The 13,447-nt window shown below is 46.6% G+C and overlaps 1 protein-coding gene across 2 annotated transcripts in view; it reads right to left on the bottom strand.

Annotated features, from left to right (window-relative positions):
* Positions 1-13,447, bottom strand: part of FRAS1 (Fraser extracellular matrix complex subunit 1) — a 416,742-nt gene that overhangs the window by 260,030 nt on the left and 143,265 nt on the right. For both annotated transcript variants that reach the window (XM_039318704.1, XM_039318705.1), the window contains exon 6: positions 12,735-12,868. In XM_039318704.1, the coding sequence (XP_039174638.1) occupies positions 12,735-12,868 (134 nt within the window). The remainder of the gene's footprint in view (positions 1-12,734; positions 12,869-13,447) is intronic.

Here is a 13,447-nt window from a genome sequence, read left to right on the forward strand (position 1 = left end):
TATGTTTGGGTTTTGGGCAGAAATCAGGAAGAGTCAGTTCCTGAGATCTGTGAAAGATGCTGTTTACTTTCGGAATGAAGGTCGGGTCTGGCCTAAGAACGACCTTGTCCTTGAAAAAGGTACACAGATCCTTCCTTACTGACAGTGCCGCTAGTTCTGAAATTCTCCTTGCTGAAGTAATTGCCACAAGAAAGGCTACCTTCAGCGATAGGTGATGAAGGGAACATGATTCAAGAGGCTCAAAGGGTGCTGATGTCAAGGCTAGAAGGACTTTAGGCAAGTTCCAAGACGGGTACCTGTGTATGACGGGGGGTCTTGTGTTGGTCGCCCCTTTTAAAAAGGCGTTAATCGCTGGGTGATGCGCTAGGGAGGTTAAGTTGTCGCAGGCGAGTACAGTTGAGAGAGCCGATATCTGTCTGCGAATAGTGTTGACTGATAGGCCCTTATTAAGACCTTCCAAGAGATAATCTAGAATATTGGGGATAGATGCTGCAGCTGGATGTAGGCGAAGAGAAACGCACCACCTACAAAACCCTTTCCATGTAGCATCGTAAATCCTGTTCGTGGACGCTCTTCGTGATGCTTGCATGATCGATATCACCCCTGCCGAGTACAATTGCTTGGCTAAACTTTGCCGCTCAAATGCCAAGCGGCTAGTTGTAGCCACTGGGGATCTAGGTGCACAAACTTGCCCTGGCTGAGAATTACTCTGTCCGGGGGAATCCTCCACGGGGGTGATATCGAAAGGTCCACGAGGTCGGCAAACCACGGGCGCCGTGGCCAATGCGGGGCAATGCAGACTATCTCTGCGCCTTCCAGAATCAACTTGCGTATGGTCGCCGGTATTAAGGGCAACGGTGGAAAGGCGTACAGGAGATGCGCCGGCCACCGACACCTGAGAGCATCCGTTCCCTCCGACCCCGGAGACGGGAATCTGGAAAAGAACCTGGGGAGTTGTGTGTTCTTGTGATTGGCAAATAGGTCCAGATGCGGTTGCCCGAATCTCCGGGAGATCTCCTCGAACAGAGCCGGATCCAGGCGCCATTCCGACTGATCCACCCTGGCTCTGCTCAGGGAGTCTGCCTGGGTATTTGTCTCCCCTGAGATGTGTTCTGCTCTGATGGAACTCACATTGGTTTCTGCCCACCGAGCCAGAGCTAATGCCTCCTTCATTAGTTCCGCTGATCGCGTTCCCCCCTCCTTGTTTACATGTGCCTTGGCTGCTACATTGTCTGTTAATACGAGGACGTGCCTCCTTGTTACTAGGTGTGAGAAATGACGTAGAGCCAGGTGGATGGCCCGGAGCTCTAGCCAATTGATGCTGTGTGAAAGGTCCTTCTGGTCCCACTGGCCCTGTGCTATCTGGGTTCCCAGGTGGGCTCCCCATCCGAACAGGCTCGCGTCTGTCGTGAGCGTGACCCTGTTCGGCTCCTCGAATATGCTCCCCTTGAGTATCTTGGGAGATATCCACCATTTCAGTGATCTCATCACCTGTACTGGTACCAAGACCTTCCTGTTGGAGGTGCTGAGATTCCTCCTCTGGTAGGGTAGGAGGAACCACTGCAACTCCCTCGAGTGGAGCCTTGCCCATGGTATAATGCCCATGCAAGATATCATCTTTCCCAGGAGTTTCGAAAGCTGTATCACGGGCACTCTCCTGATTCCCTGAATTTGGTGGATTAGCTTGGATATGCTGATTTGTCGTTCCTGGGAAAGGTATACCCTGCACTGTGACGAGTCTATCACTGCGCCTAGGTGTTGCAGTCTCCTTGAGGGAGTGAGGTGACTCTTGACTAAATTGACCGAGAATCCATGCCCCTGTAGGGTTCGGATTGTGGTCTTGAGATCTGCCTTTGCTTGTTCCTGAGATCTGGACTGAATCAAGATGTCGTCCAGATAGAACTGTACGCGAACCGGCATCAGCCTGAGATGGGCCGCTATTACAGCTAGGATCTTGGTAAATACCCTTGGCGCTGAGGATGGCCCGAAGGATAGGGCCCTGTATTGGTAATGCCGGCCCGCGTAGGTAAATCTGAGGAATTTCCGGTAACTGGGATGAATGGGAATGTGTAGGTACGCCTCTGTTAGATCTATTGAGGATAGTAGATCGTCTTCCCTGATGCTGGCTAGGATGGATTTCAAGGAGTGCATCTTGAACCTCCTGTATTTTATGTGATAATTCAGGCCCTTCAGGTCCAATATTGCTCTCCATCCTCCTGATGTTTTTGGGATAACGAAGAGGATGGAATAAAATCCTCTTCCTTCCTCTCCCTTTGGTACCCTCTCTATGGCTTGAATTGACAAGAGGTGAGCTATGGCCAAAGTTAGCAACCTTGCCTTGTGTACCTTTCTGGAGATAGGACATCTGATGAACCGGTTTGGTGGGGGAGAACAAAAGTCTAAGGTCAGACCATGTCTGATCGTCTCCAAGACCCAGGCGTCGGTAGTGGTCTGCTCCCAGACCTCGATGAATTTTCCTAACCGACCTCCGATGGGAGTGTCCTGTTTGGTGTCACTTGGTGCGCTTAAAGGATCTGCCTCCCGATCCCCTATATGGACGTCTGGACTGGAACTGGCCTCTGGCTCCCGTGTTTTGGCGATCCTGGGGTCGATCCTGTCTCGGGTAGAAGGATCGTGAGCCTCTGGGCCAGTCCCAGGATTGCCCTGACCGAAAGGGCTGCCTCCATTCCCAGGGGCTTCCTGGGCGGGAGCCCTGTCTCCGGAAATCTTGACTGCTTCTCCTATCAAACTTCTTTGATGGGTGTACTAAAATCTTCCTCTTATCTCTGCCTTCACTGACATGCGGGTCCAGTATGGATCCAAATAGGAATGCCCCGCTGTATTTGGACGTCGAGAGACGCCACTTGGACCTCAGGTCTGTCTTCCAATTTTTGAGCCACAGTAGTCTACGCGAGGCCACTGTGGCCGCAATGGATCTTGCCGCGTACTTTGTTGCGTACAGTGACGCATCAGCCATGAACTGAGAGGCCGCGAGGAGCTTGGCCAATGTTTGGTGAACTCTGACCTGATCAGGAGGCACCGTGCTTTGCAGTTCCCTCAACCACATAATACAGGCCCTCGCGAAGAATGATGACGAAGTGGCTGCTTTGGCCGCCCAGGCTGCAGCCATGTGGGAACGACGGAGGGAGTGTTCATATTTCTTTTCTTCAGGTTTCAAGGCATCCGCCATGTCTCCTGGAATCGCGGAGGTAGAAAATAATGAGATCAAGGGGTTATCTACCGTAGGAACCTCTAACATGTTCGAGAAGGAGGGAGAGAGATTGAAAAGCTTTCTTTCCACGCTATTGGGTGCCGGTGGGCTTGCAAGGGAGGACCATTGTTCCTCTACCGTGGTCATGAAGACCTCCGGACATGGAATGTACTTATCCTGTGGGACCTTTTTGGCAAATAGAGGATTGGCCTTCTTGCTTGTAGAGGGCTTCTCTTCCTGCACTGATGTCAGGCTGACCGTGGAGACTGCCTTTATCAGAAGCGATTTGAGGAGCGCTGGGTTAAAGAGGCCAGAGCTCGTCGCCTGCTCAGGTGCGGTCTCCTCATCCTCCGAAAGGGGCATGTCTGACATATCAAGGTCTAATGAGTCACCCTCTCCTATTTGAGAGGAAGTCTCAGAAATGTCGGTAGGGGGCGGCCTAGTTCGTCCCTTATGGGGTGTGTGAAAGGCCGCTTGCCCCTTAGAAGCCATGAACTGGGAAAAGGCATCCTGCATGAATGCCTGAAATTGTGCCGACCATATGTTCTCCTGCGCTTTGTCGCTGGAGGGACACACTGGAGTGTGGTCGGGAGAAGAAGCTGGTGAGGAGTGATTGGAGGAATCCAACTGTTCAGTTTCCCCAGGAGGAGACCAAGTTTTGAGAACTTCCTGGGCAGTAGGTTCTGAGCTGGGTGCCGCCAATGGGACAGGGGAAACCATACTTGTCCCATTGGAATTGGTTCTCTGTGCCCTGGTAATTTGTCGTTCTAAAGCCAAATGTCTCCTCAAAGCCTCTCGCTCAGCCGTTTTAGATTGTCCCTTCTGAGTAAGGTGCTTTGTTTTAGCCTTCTTCTTCCCCCCCACCTCTGGTTCAGAAGATCTGCGTTTTTGTTGCTGTTGTGGGGGGGACAATTGAGGGACCTGTGTGACTGAATACGAGACATTGTCTGCCGTTGTGCCAGGCACCCCGAGTAGGCAATGCCTGGAGTGGGGGAATAAGGTACGCAGATCAGATGCAGATACTTGGGGCTGATGCCCTCTTCTGCCTATACGAACAATGGCCGGACAGACAGGATTCTTTGGACAGGAGATCCTGCAAGGCAGTGACTAAAGGTCACTATAGGAACAGTTAGAGAAATTATTCCTCCTCACCTCCTCACCTAATCCGAAGAAGTTCCAGTCCTGACACGACACGATATAACTGGTGACTTTATCTCCCCCAATCTGTGACTGTAAAAACAGACCACGTTCAAATTGATGGCAGTTTGATCTGTTTTCCCCTCTTCCCTCTTTGTGATGCAAGTAGACTCCTCCGGATGGCAAAAACCCCACCCACAATGGAACGGCGGGTTAATCCGCTCATTCAAAATGGCGAATTAGAGGAGGCCACTCCCCCCAACCAAAGCCTATGGAGACCACGAGGCTCACAATGGCGGCTCTTAGTTGCCGGCTCTGAAATCTTCCTGTCCTCCCTGCGCGCCAGTATGGGGGAAAAGGCAAGGAAGAAGGCGAACGCCGGTTAAAATGGCCCTTTCGGGCTTTAAAAAGGGGGGGGAGGGGAACTCTCCCCTGAAGTGGCGAATGGCGCCGCGGCTCCGTCGGCCGGTCCGGCCGCAATTATCCGCACCGATCAGCTGCAGCAATTCCTTTTCGCGGCGATCAGCTGTTTGGCGCCGAGCCTAGCCCCGGCTCTATCGCCAATCGGGCTGTGATCCCCACGCCGTTCAGCTGATTAACCTGCTGGGGGTCGGCGAACGACCCAGTGAGCTCCCCGAACCCCTTGGCTAGCCGCCCTAGACCCTGGGGATACGCTCACCGCTCCAACGATCCTCCGGTGGATGGAGATCCGGTAATAGCTCAGGGTCCAAGTCAGCTGCTAAAATTTTTCCTTATCTGCCAATTTAGTCTAGAAATTTAGTCTGGGAAGAGGGAGATTTTGTCTTTTTTTATGAATCTTTCAAGAGCTGATTCTCGCACTGCTACCGGGCTTCGAGACTGAGTCAAAACTGGGGTCACGCCCAAAGGAAGGGGTGTGGCCAAAGTTTTTACCCAGTCTGCCGGGCAGGAAGGCTGTCATAGAACCCATCCATTGGACTCTACAGCCATCCTGCTGGAGAAAAAGGGAGTCATTTTTCATACTTACGACCCTTGCAGCATCCCCATGGTCACATGATCAAAATTCAGACGCTTGGTTCATATTTATGACGGCTGCAATGTCTCAGGTTCATGTGATCCCGTTTTTGCGACCTTCTGACAGGCAAAGTCAATGGGGAAGCCAGATTTACATCACCACCATGTTGCTGACTTAACAACTGCTGTGATTCACTTAACAAATCTGGCAAAAAAGGTTGTAAAATGGGGCAAAACTCACTTAACAAATGTTTCACTTAAGCAATGGAAATTTTGGACTCAACTGTGGTCGTAAGTCAAGGACTACCTGTAAAGAAATTGTGTTGCTTCAGAGAGTTGATCGTAGGAGACGGAATGGCAGAGACAAGAGTTAGATAAGACCTAGAAAGCAGAATTAGACTTAAAAAAAATGAGATTTTTTTTTTGATTTATAATGGAAGAGCCTAAAATCTTACTTAATGGGCTAAGGCAGCGGTTCTCAACCTATGGGTCGCGACCCCATTTGGGGTCGAACGACCATTTTATGGGGGTCGCCAAACAACGCGATCCGCCATTTTTCCCCCTCAAGGGGCGCCGCCGCGCATGCGTGCCGTGCATGCGTGCCACGCATGGGGGCGCCGCCGCACCTGTGTGGTGCGTCCGTGTGATGGGGTCGCCGTCACACAAAGGTTGAGAACCGCTGGGCTAAGGAGATTTTAAAAGAGATTAATTGATTTAATATTTAGGACTTAAGATTTATAAGGGAAGTGAAAATTAGCCATTAGAATATAGTTTTGAATTATAATACGGAAGTTGGATTGAGACAATAAAGGATACTTTATTAGTAAGTGATGAGGTACTAGGATGAGAAATAGAATATATTTGTGAAATAAAGTAAGAATGTATTTAAGGAAACAATATGTGTATTTTAGATATGACAACTATTTTGTAATGAAATAAGGGAAATTTGGGTTACCTGAAATCTAAATATTATGGATATTAAAGGCTAAATTGGAACACTGTAATTGAAATTAGGTAAAATTTAAAAACAGGACACGGATATGTATAAGTTAAAATATATTGATAAATGCCTTAATTGATCGAGTTATAATTAGAAATGTATTAATTTGAATGTGATATAATAATCAAGGGAAATAGAGAGGAAATTTTTGATGATGTAACCTGAGACATGTACAAAAGGTCTTGTTACTGGACTATTGATTACCCAATCACCACGCTGCTTCCTAAATACTTGAATATAAAACTAGAAAATTAATAAAACTTGTTTTAAAAAAAAGAGAGTTAGATAAGAGCTCATGAAATTCAAGAGGGCTTGGACTAGACCGCTTGTGGGAGCTTGTGAGTATGTAGCAACACTAGACTGATTCCTCTCTTGACTCCACCCCCAGGCTTTGTCTCTCTTTCTCCTACAGTATAGATTTTGTAGTGATTTCCCAGCTCTGCTCCATAATGAATGATAGAACAACTCCTGTCCAACTCCTTTCTCTGAGGACATAATATTCCTAAATACCTCGTCGTAATGTCAAATAAGAAATATGTTCCCTTATCTGGTTCATAGCTACTTGTCCTAAATATTTAAAGCCTACTAAGCACACATACACTACACGTGATAAAGCTTTAGCTCTCTTACTTAATTAAGAGGTAAAGCAAAAAAGGACATCAATATTTAACTTAACTGGGAAGGGAGTAAAGGGAAACGCAGCATCAATATTTTACTGAAATAACAGAATCTAGTAATTTGGTCACTGATTACAAGCAGAGTGACTTATAAACACTCGGCAATTCATTAAAGCGCAATTATGTGTTAAGAGCAAATTAAGACTGCAGTAAAGGCTTGATTTAATGGACCATTAGCAGGAGGATGCCTTTGTTTTCCCAAAGGTCCGTTAAATCCAAATTTATGTCATTTGTGTTAATTTACCTTATTTTTACCTCATTTGCATCATGATATCGGGACCCAGTGGCTATAAATAGCATAAATAGTGCCACGTACATTACATGCATTAGATGCACGTAACATGAATATGCAAAATGAAATATGGTACATTAATAGAATCGTCTGGACTACTTTGCATACAACAGACTGAAACTGGGGACCTGATTATGAGTTACATCTGAGATCCATTAATTGGGGGCTCTTTCAGTCAGGGTTCTAGAGTAATTTACAGGTAGTCCTCGACTTACAACAGTTCATTTAGCGATGGTTCGAAGTTACAATGGCACTAAAAAGTGACAAATGGCCATTTTTCACACGTACAGCCATTGTAGCATCCTCACAGACACCTGATCAAAATTCAGAGGCTTGGCAACTGGCATGTACTTATGACGGTTGCAGTGTCCCGGGGTCACACGATCCCCTTTTGCGACCTTCTGACCAGCAAAGTCAATGGGGAAGCCAGATTCTCTTAACAACCGTGTTACTAACTTAATAATTGCAGTGGTTCAACTTAACAACTTTGAAAAGAAAGGTCGTCAAATTGGGCCCAAACTCACTTAATAAATGTTTCACTTAGCAACAGAATTTTTGGGTTGAATTGTGGTCGTAAGTCGAAGACTGCCTGCATTTAGGAAAGGCAAGAAGAGGCAAACCAACAGCTAGGACAGTGGTGGCGAACCTATGGCACAGGTGCCAGAGGCAGCACCCGGAGCCCTCTCTGTGGGCACATGTGCCGTTGCCCCAACCTTGCCTCCCCCCCCGTGACCCCCTCCTCTCCAGCAGCCCCCCTGAAGAAGAGTCGCCCTCGAGCGTGGCCCACACGGAGCAGCCCAGCCAAGGTCATGGCAGCTAGGCAACGTAGACAAGACTCTGCTCTCACACCCCATCATGCAGTTGATGCTGCAGGGCACGGGCAGAGGGTGTGGCCGCCATAGCGCTGCTGGGCGATCTGCGGCGGTGACTGGAGGCAGGCGGGGTGGGGTATGGGGGGGGCAGAGCAGGGTGGGCAGGGGGTGGAGCAGGGGCGGGGCCAGTTTTGGGGCACTCGGTCTCTAAAAGATTCGCCCTCACTGAGCTAGGACGTTGCTTCTAGTGACAATGCATGCACATTGGGAAGAAATGAAAATGAAATGGAAAAACCAGGTCAGGGACAAATTGTCAGTAGAACACATTTTTCTAGTTATGTGGGAGTTAAGAGCTGACCTCAACTTGATGGCACATAATCAGTCAAGATGCAACAGGGGTAGACACAGATGGTGTTCCCAGATGCTGTGAATAAAGATAGGATTGCTTTCTGTGTCTGGGAAAAGCAGGGAGAGCCAGGTAAAAACACTTCCCACCCCCACTTCTCGAAAGCTCAGCTCAGCTCAGACTTTTTCTCAAACTACTTTATAATAATAATAGTAGTAAAGTTGGAAGGGACCTTGGAGGTCATCTAGTCCAACCCCCTGCTCGGGCAGGAAACCCTACACCATTTCAGACAAATGGCTGTCCAGTCTCTTCTTAAAAACTTCCAGTGTTGGAGCATTTACTGCTTCTGGAGGCAGGCTGTTCCACTGATTAATTGTTCTCACTGTCAGGAAGTTTCTCCTTAGTTCTAGGTTGCTTCTCTCCTTGATTAGTTTCCACCCGTTGCTTCTTGTCCTGCCTTCAGGTGCTTTGGAAAATAGCTTAATTCCCTCTTCTTTATGGCAGCCCCTGAGATATTGGAATACTGCTATCATGTCCCCCCTTGTCCTTCTCTTCGTTAAACTAGACATACCCAATTCTAGCAACCGTTCCTTATATGTTTTAGCCTCCAGTCCCCTAATCATCTTTGTTGCTCTTCTCTGTACTCTTTCTAGAGTCTCAACATCTTTTTTACATCGTGGTGACCAAAACTGGATGCAGTATTCCAAGTGTGGCCTTACCAAGGCATTGAAGAGTGGTATTAATATTTCACGTGATCTTGATTCTATCCCTCTGTTAATGCAGCCTAGCACTGTGTTGGCCTTTTTGGCAGCTGCAGCACACTGCTGGCTCATATTTAAGTGATTGTCTACTAGGACTCCGAGGTCCCTCTCACAGTTACTACTATTGAGCATGGTGCCACCTATGCTGTACTTGTGCATTTGGTTTTTCTTGCCTAAATGTAGAACCTTGCTTTTTTCACCATTGAATTTCATTTTGTTAGTTAGTGCCCAGTGTTCAAGTCTGTCCAGATCCTTCTGTATCTGAAGCCTGTCTTCTGGAGTGTTGGCTATTCCTGCCAGCTTGGTGTCGTCTGCAAATTTGATGAGTTCCCCATCTATCCCTTCATCCAAATCGTTGATGAAGATGTTGAAGAGTACTGGGCCCAGAACAGAGCCCTGGGGCACCCCACTACACACTTCCCTCCATATAGATGCAGTTCCATTGAGGACCACTCGCTGAGTACGGCCGGTCAGCCAGCTACGGATCCATCTGGTGGTGGTTCTGTCTACCCCACATTTTTCTATCTTGTCAAGTAGTAGGTTGTGATCTACTTTATCAAATGCCTTACTGAAGTCCAAGTAAATTATGTCCACAGCATTCCTCTGATCCACTAATTTTGTCACTTGGTCAAAGAATGCAATAAGATTTGTCTGGCATGATCTATTTTTGACAAACCCATGTTGGCTTTTAGTAATGACTTTGTTTGCCTCTAGGTGTTCGTTGATTCGTTGTTTGATTATCTTTTCCAGGATCTTCCCAGGTATTGAGGTCAGGCTGATAGGTCTGTAATTTCCTGGATCCATTTTTTTTCCTTTTTTGAGGATGGGAACTACATCAGCTCTTTTCCAGTCCTCTGGTAATTCCCCTGTGTTCCAGGATCTTTGAAAAATATAGTTCAGTGGTTCCGATATCACATCTGCCAGTTCCTTGAGAACTCTGGGGTGTAATCCATCTGGTCCTGGCGATTTGAACCCATCTAGGCTGGACAGGTGCTCCCTAACGATTTTCTTGCCTATCTTAACTTGTGTTTCTGTTTTGTTTTTTATGGCACTGTTTTTGATAGGTTGGTCTGTTTTTTCCCTTGGTGTAAAGACAGATGCAAAAAATGAGTTAAATAGTTCTGCTTTCTTCCTGTTGCTTGTCACCTTCTTGCCACTTTAAAGCGATAAACTTTAAAAGTTTATCGCTCTACAAAAGAAAACCTCTACAAAATGTTCTACAGATGGCATCTCCCACCCACAAGATTAGCTAAAATGGGTCCAAATATTTCTTCCACATGCTGGAAATGTAAATTGGCAAGAGGGACATATTACCACATGTGGTGGGAGTGCTCAAAAGCCCGTGACTTTTGGAACAAGGTTAAAAAATGCCTGGAAGAAATACTAATGATAGAGGTAGAGCTAAAACTAGAACTCTTCCTACTAGGAATAACCACGCAGAAATACGACAAAGGGATACTTTCCTTGATGCTACATATTCCCACGGCTGCTAGACTGGCGTATGCACAAAACTGGAGGAATAAAGAAATTCCAACAGAAGAAGACATTTTATATAAAATCCTATCATGTGCTGATATGGATAGGCTCACAATGGAAATGAAGGACAAGACAGAGTCAGACTACTTTGAAATCTGGGACAAATTCTATTGTTGGTGTGAATCAAGGAGAACTGTTCGGGTTTTAAGTTAGTGTTAAGATAGAGATATATAAAACTATGTTAGTATATAGAGAAACAAATTAGAGACTGTATGTATGTATGTATGTATGTATGTATGTATGTATGCATGCATGCATATATATATATATATATATACATATATATATATATACATATATACATATATATATATATATATATATATATATATATATATATATATATATATATAAATCTTTGGTTGTTCGGGTTTTCTCCCGCGTAAAATTGGAAGTGTCTTGGCGACGTTTCGACGAAGTCCCATTCGTCATCTTCAGGCTGGTGTTTTCAGCTTCGTGCTTCGAACAACAAATATATGTTTTCTGAGGTTTTCGCGGGTGTTTGTATGTAGGTCTTTGGTTATTCAGGTTTTCTCCCGCGTCAAATTGGAAGTGTCTTGGCAACGTTTCGACGAAGTCTCATTCGTCATCTTCTAGAAGCACGAAGCCGAAAACACTAGCCTGAAGATGACGAATGAGACTTCGTCGAAACGTCACCAAGACACTTCCAATTTGACGCGGGAGAAAACCCGAATAACCAAAGACCCATATATAGAGAGAGAGAGAGAGAAAAATTAAGAATTATATGTATGATGAGGAACAAATTGTTAGGAATATATACACTGGAATGTTACGTTATGTCCATCTTTGTTTTAACTGTTTTATAAATAAAAAAACTTTTTAAAATTAAAAAAAAAGTTTATAGCTCCAGAAACTTGAGAGGAAATGGAAAGGAGGAGGAGGAGAAGGAAGGAAGGAAGGAAGGAGGAGGGAGGAGGAGGAGTAAAAGGAGGAGGAGGAGGAGGGAAGGGGATGGGAAGGGGCAGGGAGAGAAGAAGAGGAATAAGAGGAGAAGGAGGAGGGGGGAAAGGAGGAGGAGGAAAAGAAGGAGGAGAAAGAGGGGACGGGGAGGGGAGGGGCAGAGGGGGAGAAGAGGAGGAAGAGGAAAAAGAGGAAAAAGAGAAGGAGGAGGGAGGGAGGAGGGGAAGAAAGACGAAGAGGAAGGGGAAGGAGAAGGAGGAAAAGGAGGAGATGGGGAAGGGGATGGGGAAGAGCAGAGGGAGAGAAGAGGAGGAAGAGGAAGGGGGAGAGGGAGAGAGGGAGGAGGAAGAGGAGGAGAAAAAGGAGGATGGGAAGAGGAAGGAGAGAAGGAGAGGAGGAGGAAAAGGGGAGGGGGGAAGCTGGAAGCGATGTCTGAAATGTATGCCGATTATAGGCAAGCAAGAAGGCTATTAGCCCAATTGCCAGGATCACAAGCCAGGAAACAATGTTCGGCGACAATGCAACTGTGCAGAGGCACTTCCTGGTGACATCATCAAGCCAAATCGGAGCGAGGGCCGTACTTCCTACTCTCCTAGGAAACGCAGCTGTTGAAACAGGAGGCATTTTTTGGCCGAGCAGAAGAGTTTTTACGGACAGCCCACTCCCTCATTTTATCGCATCTCTCCATAACTGTTAACGTAGAGATGGGGTAGGCAACCTTGGCTCTTTTATGACTTGTGGACTTCAACTCCCAGAATTCCTGAGCCAGCCATGCTGAGGGGAAAGGGAGAGGTTTCCAAGCTGAGCCATGCTGGCTCAGGAATTCTGGGAGTTGAAGTCCACGAGTCATAAAAGAGCCACGGTTGCCTACCCCTGACGCAGAAGAAACATAAAATAGGGGCCAGGTCTGTAATCCCATTTTAATTTATATTTTCGGTAAGGCCAATCTTTTGTCAGGCAGCAATTTCTCAGGAGAGGACACCTCACCTAATTGCAGTTTTTAAAAAATGATAAAATGCAAAGAAGTTGACAGCATGCATCATCTTACCACATTACAGAAGGCAGGTGGACAAAAAACGGTGAAACACTGGAGAGAGCCGTTCCGACAGAGGCATTTGGCACATGGGCTCACCCGCCATTCCTTCTCGTTTGGGATTATTTCGCCATCAAAAGAACAAGAGTCTAAAAGACATGAAAGACAGCCAGGTTGGTCTCTGTTTGAGGTCTATTGCAAGACAAATAACAGACAAGAGAATAACAGAGCTGGAAGGGACCTTGGAGGTCTTCTAGTCCAACCCCCTGCTCAAGCAGAAGAGCCTGTCCCATTTCACACAAATGGTTGTCCAATCTCTTCTTAAAAGTCTCCAGTGATGGAGCACCCACAACTCCTGGAGGCAAGCTGCTCCACTGGTTAATTGTTTCTCATTATTTGTAAGTTGCTTCTCTTTTGATTAGTTTCCATCCGTTGCCTCTTGTCCTGCCTTCAGGTGCTTTGGACAATAACTTGACACCCTCTTCTTTGTGGCAGCCCCTGAGATATTGGGACACTGCTAACATGTCACCCCTCGTCCTTCTCTTCATTAAGCTAGACATACCCAATTCCTGGAACTGTTCCTCATATGTTTTAGCCTCCAGCCCCCTAATCATCTTTATTGCTCTTCTCTGTACTCTTTCTAGAGTGTCAACATCTTTTTTACATTGTGGTGACCAAAACTGGATGCAATATTCTAAGTGTCGTCTTACCAAGGCTTTATAAAGCAG

The sequence above is a fragment of the Crotalus tigris genome, unplaced genomic scaffold, assembly GCF_016545835.1.
Source record: "Crotalus tigris isolate CLP2741 ecotype Arizona unplaced genomic scaffold, ASM1654583v1 scf7180000021465.51407817327:1047546, whole genome shotgun sequence".
Taxonomy (NCBI): Eukaryota; Metazoa; Chordata; class Lepidosauria; order Squamata; family Viperidae; genus Crotalus; species Crotalus tigris.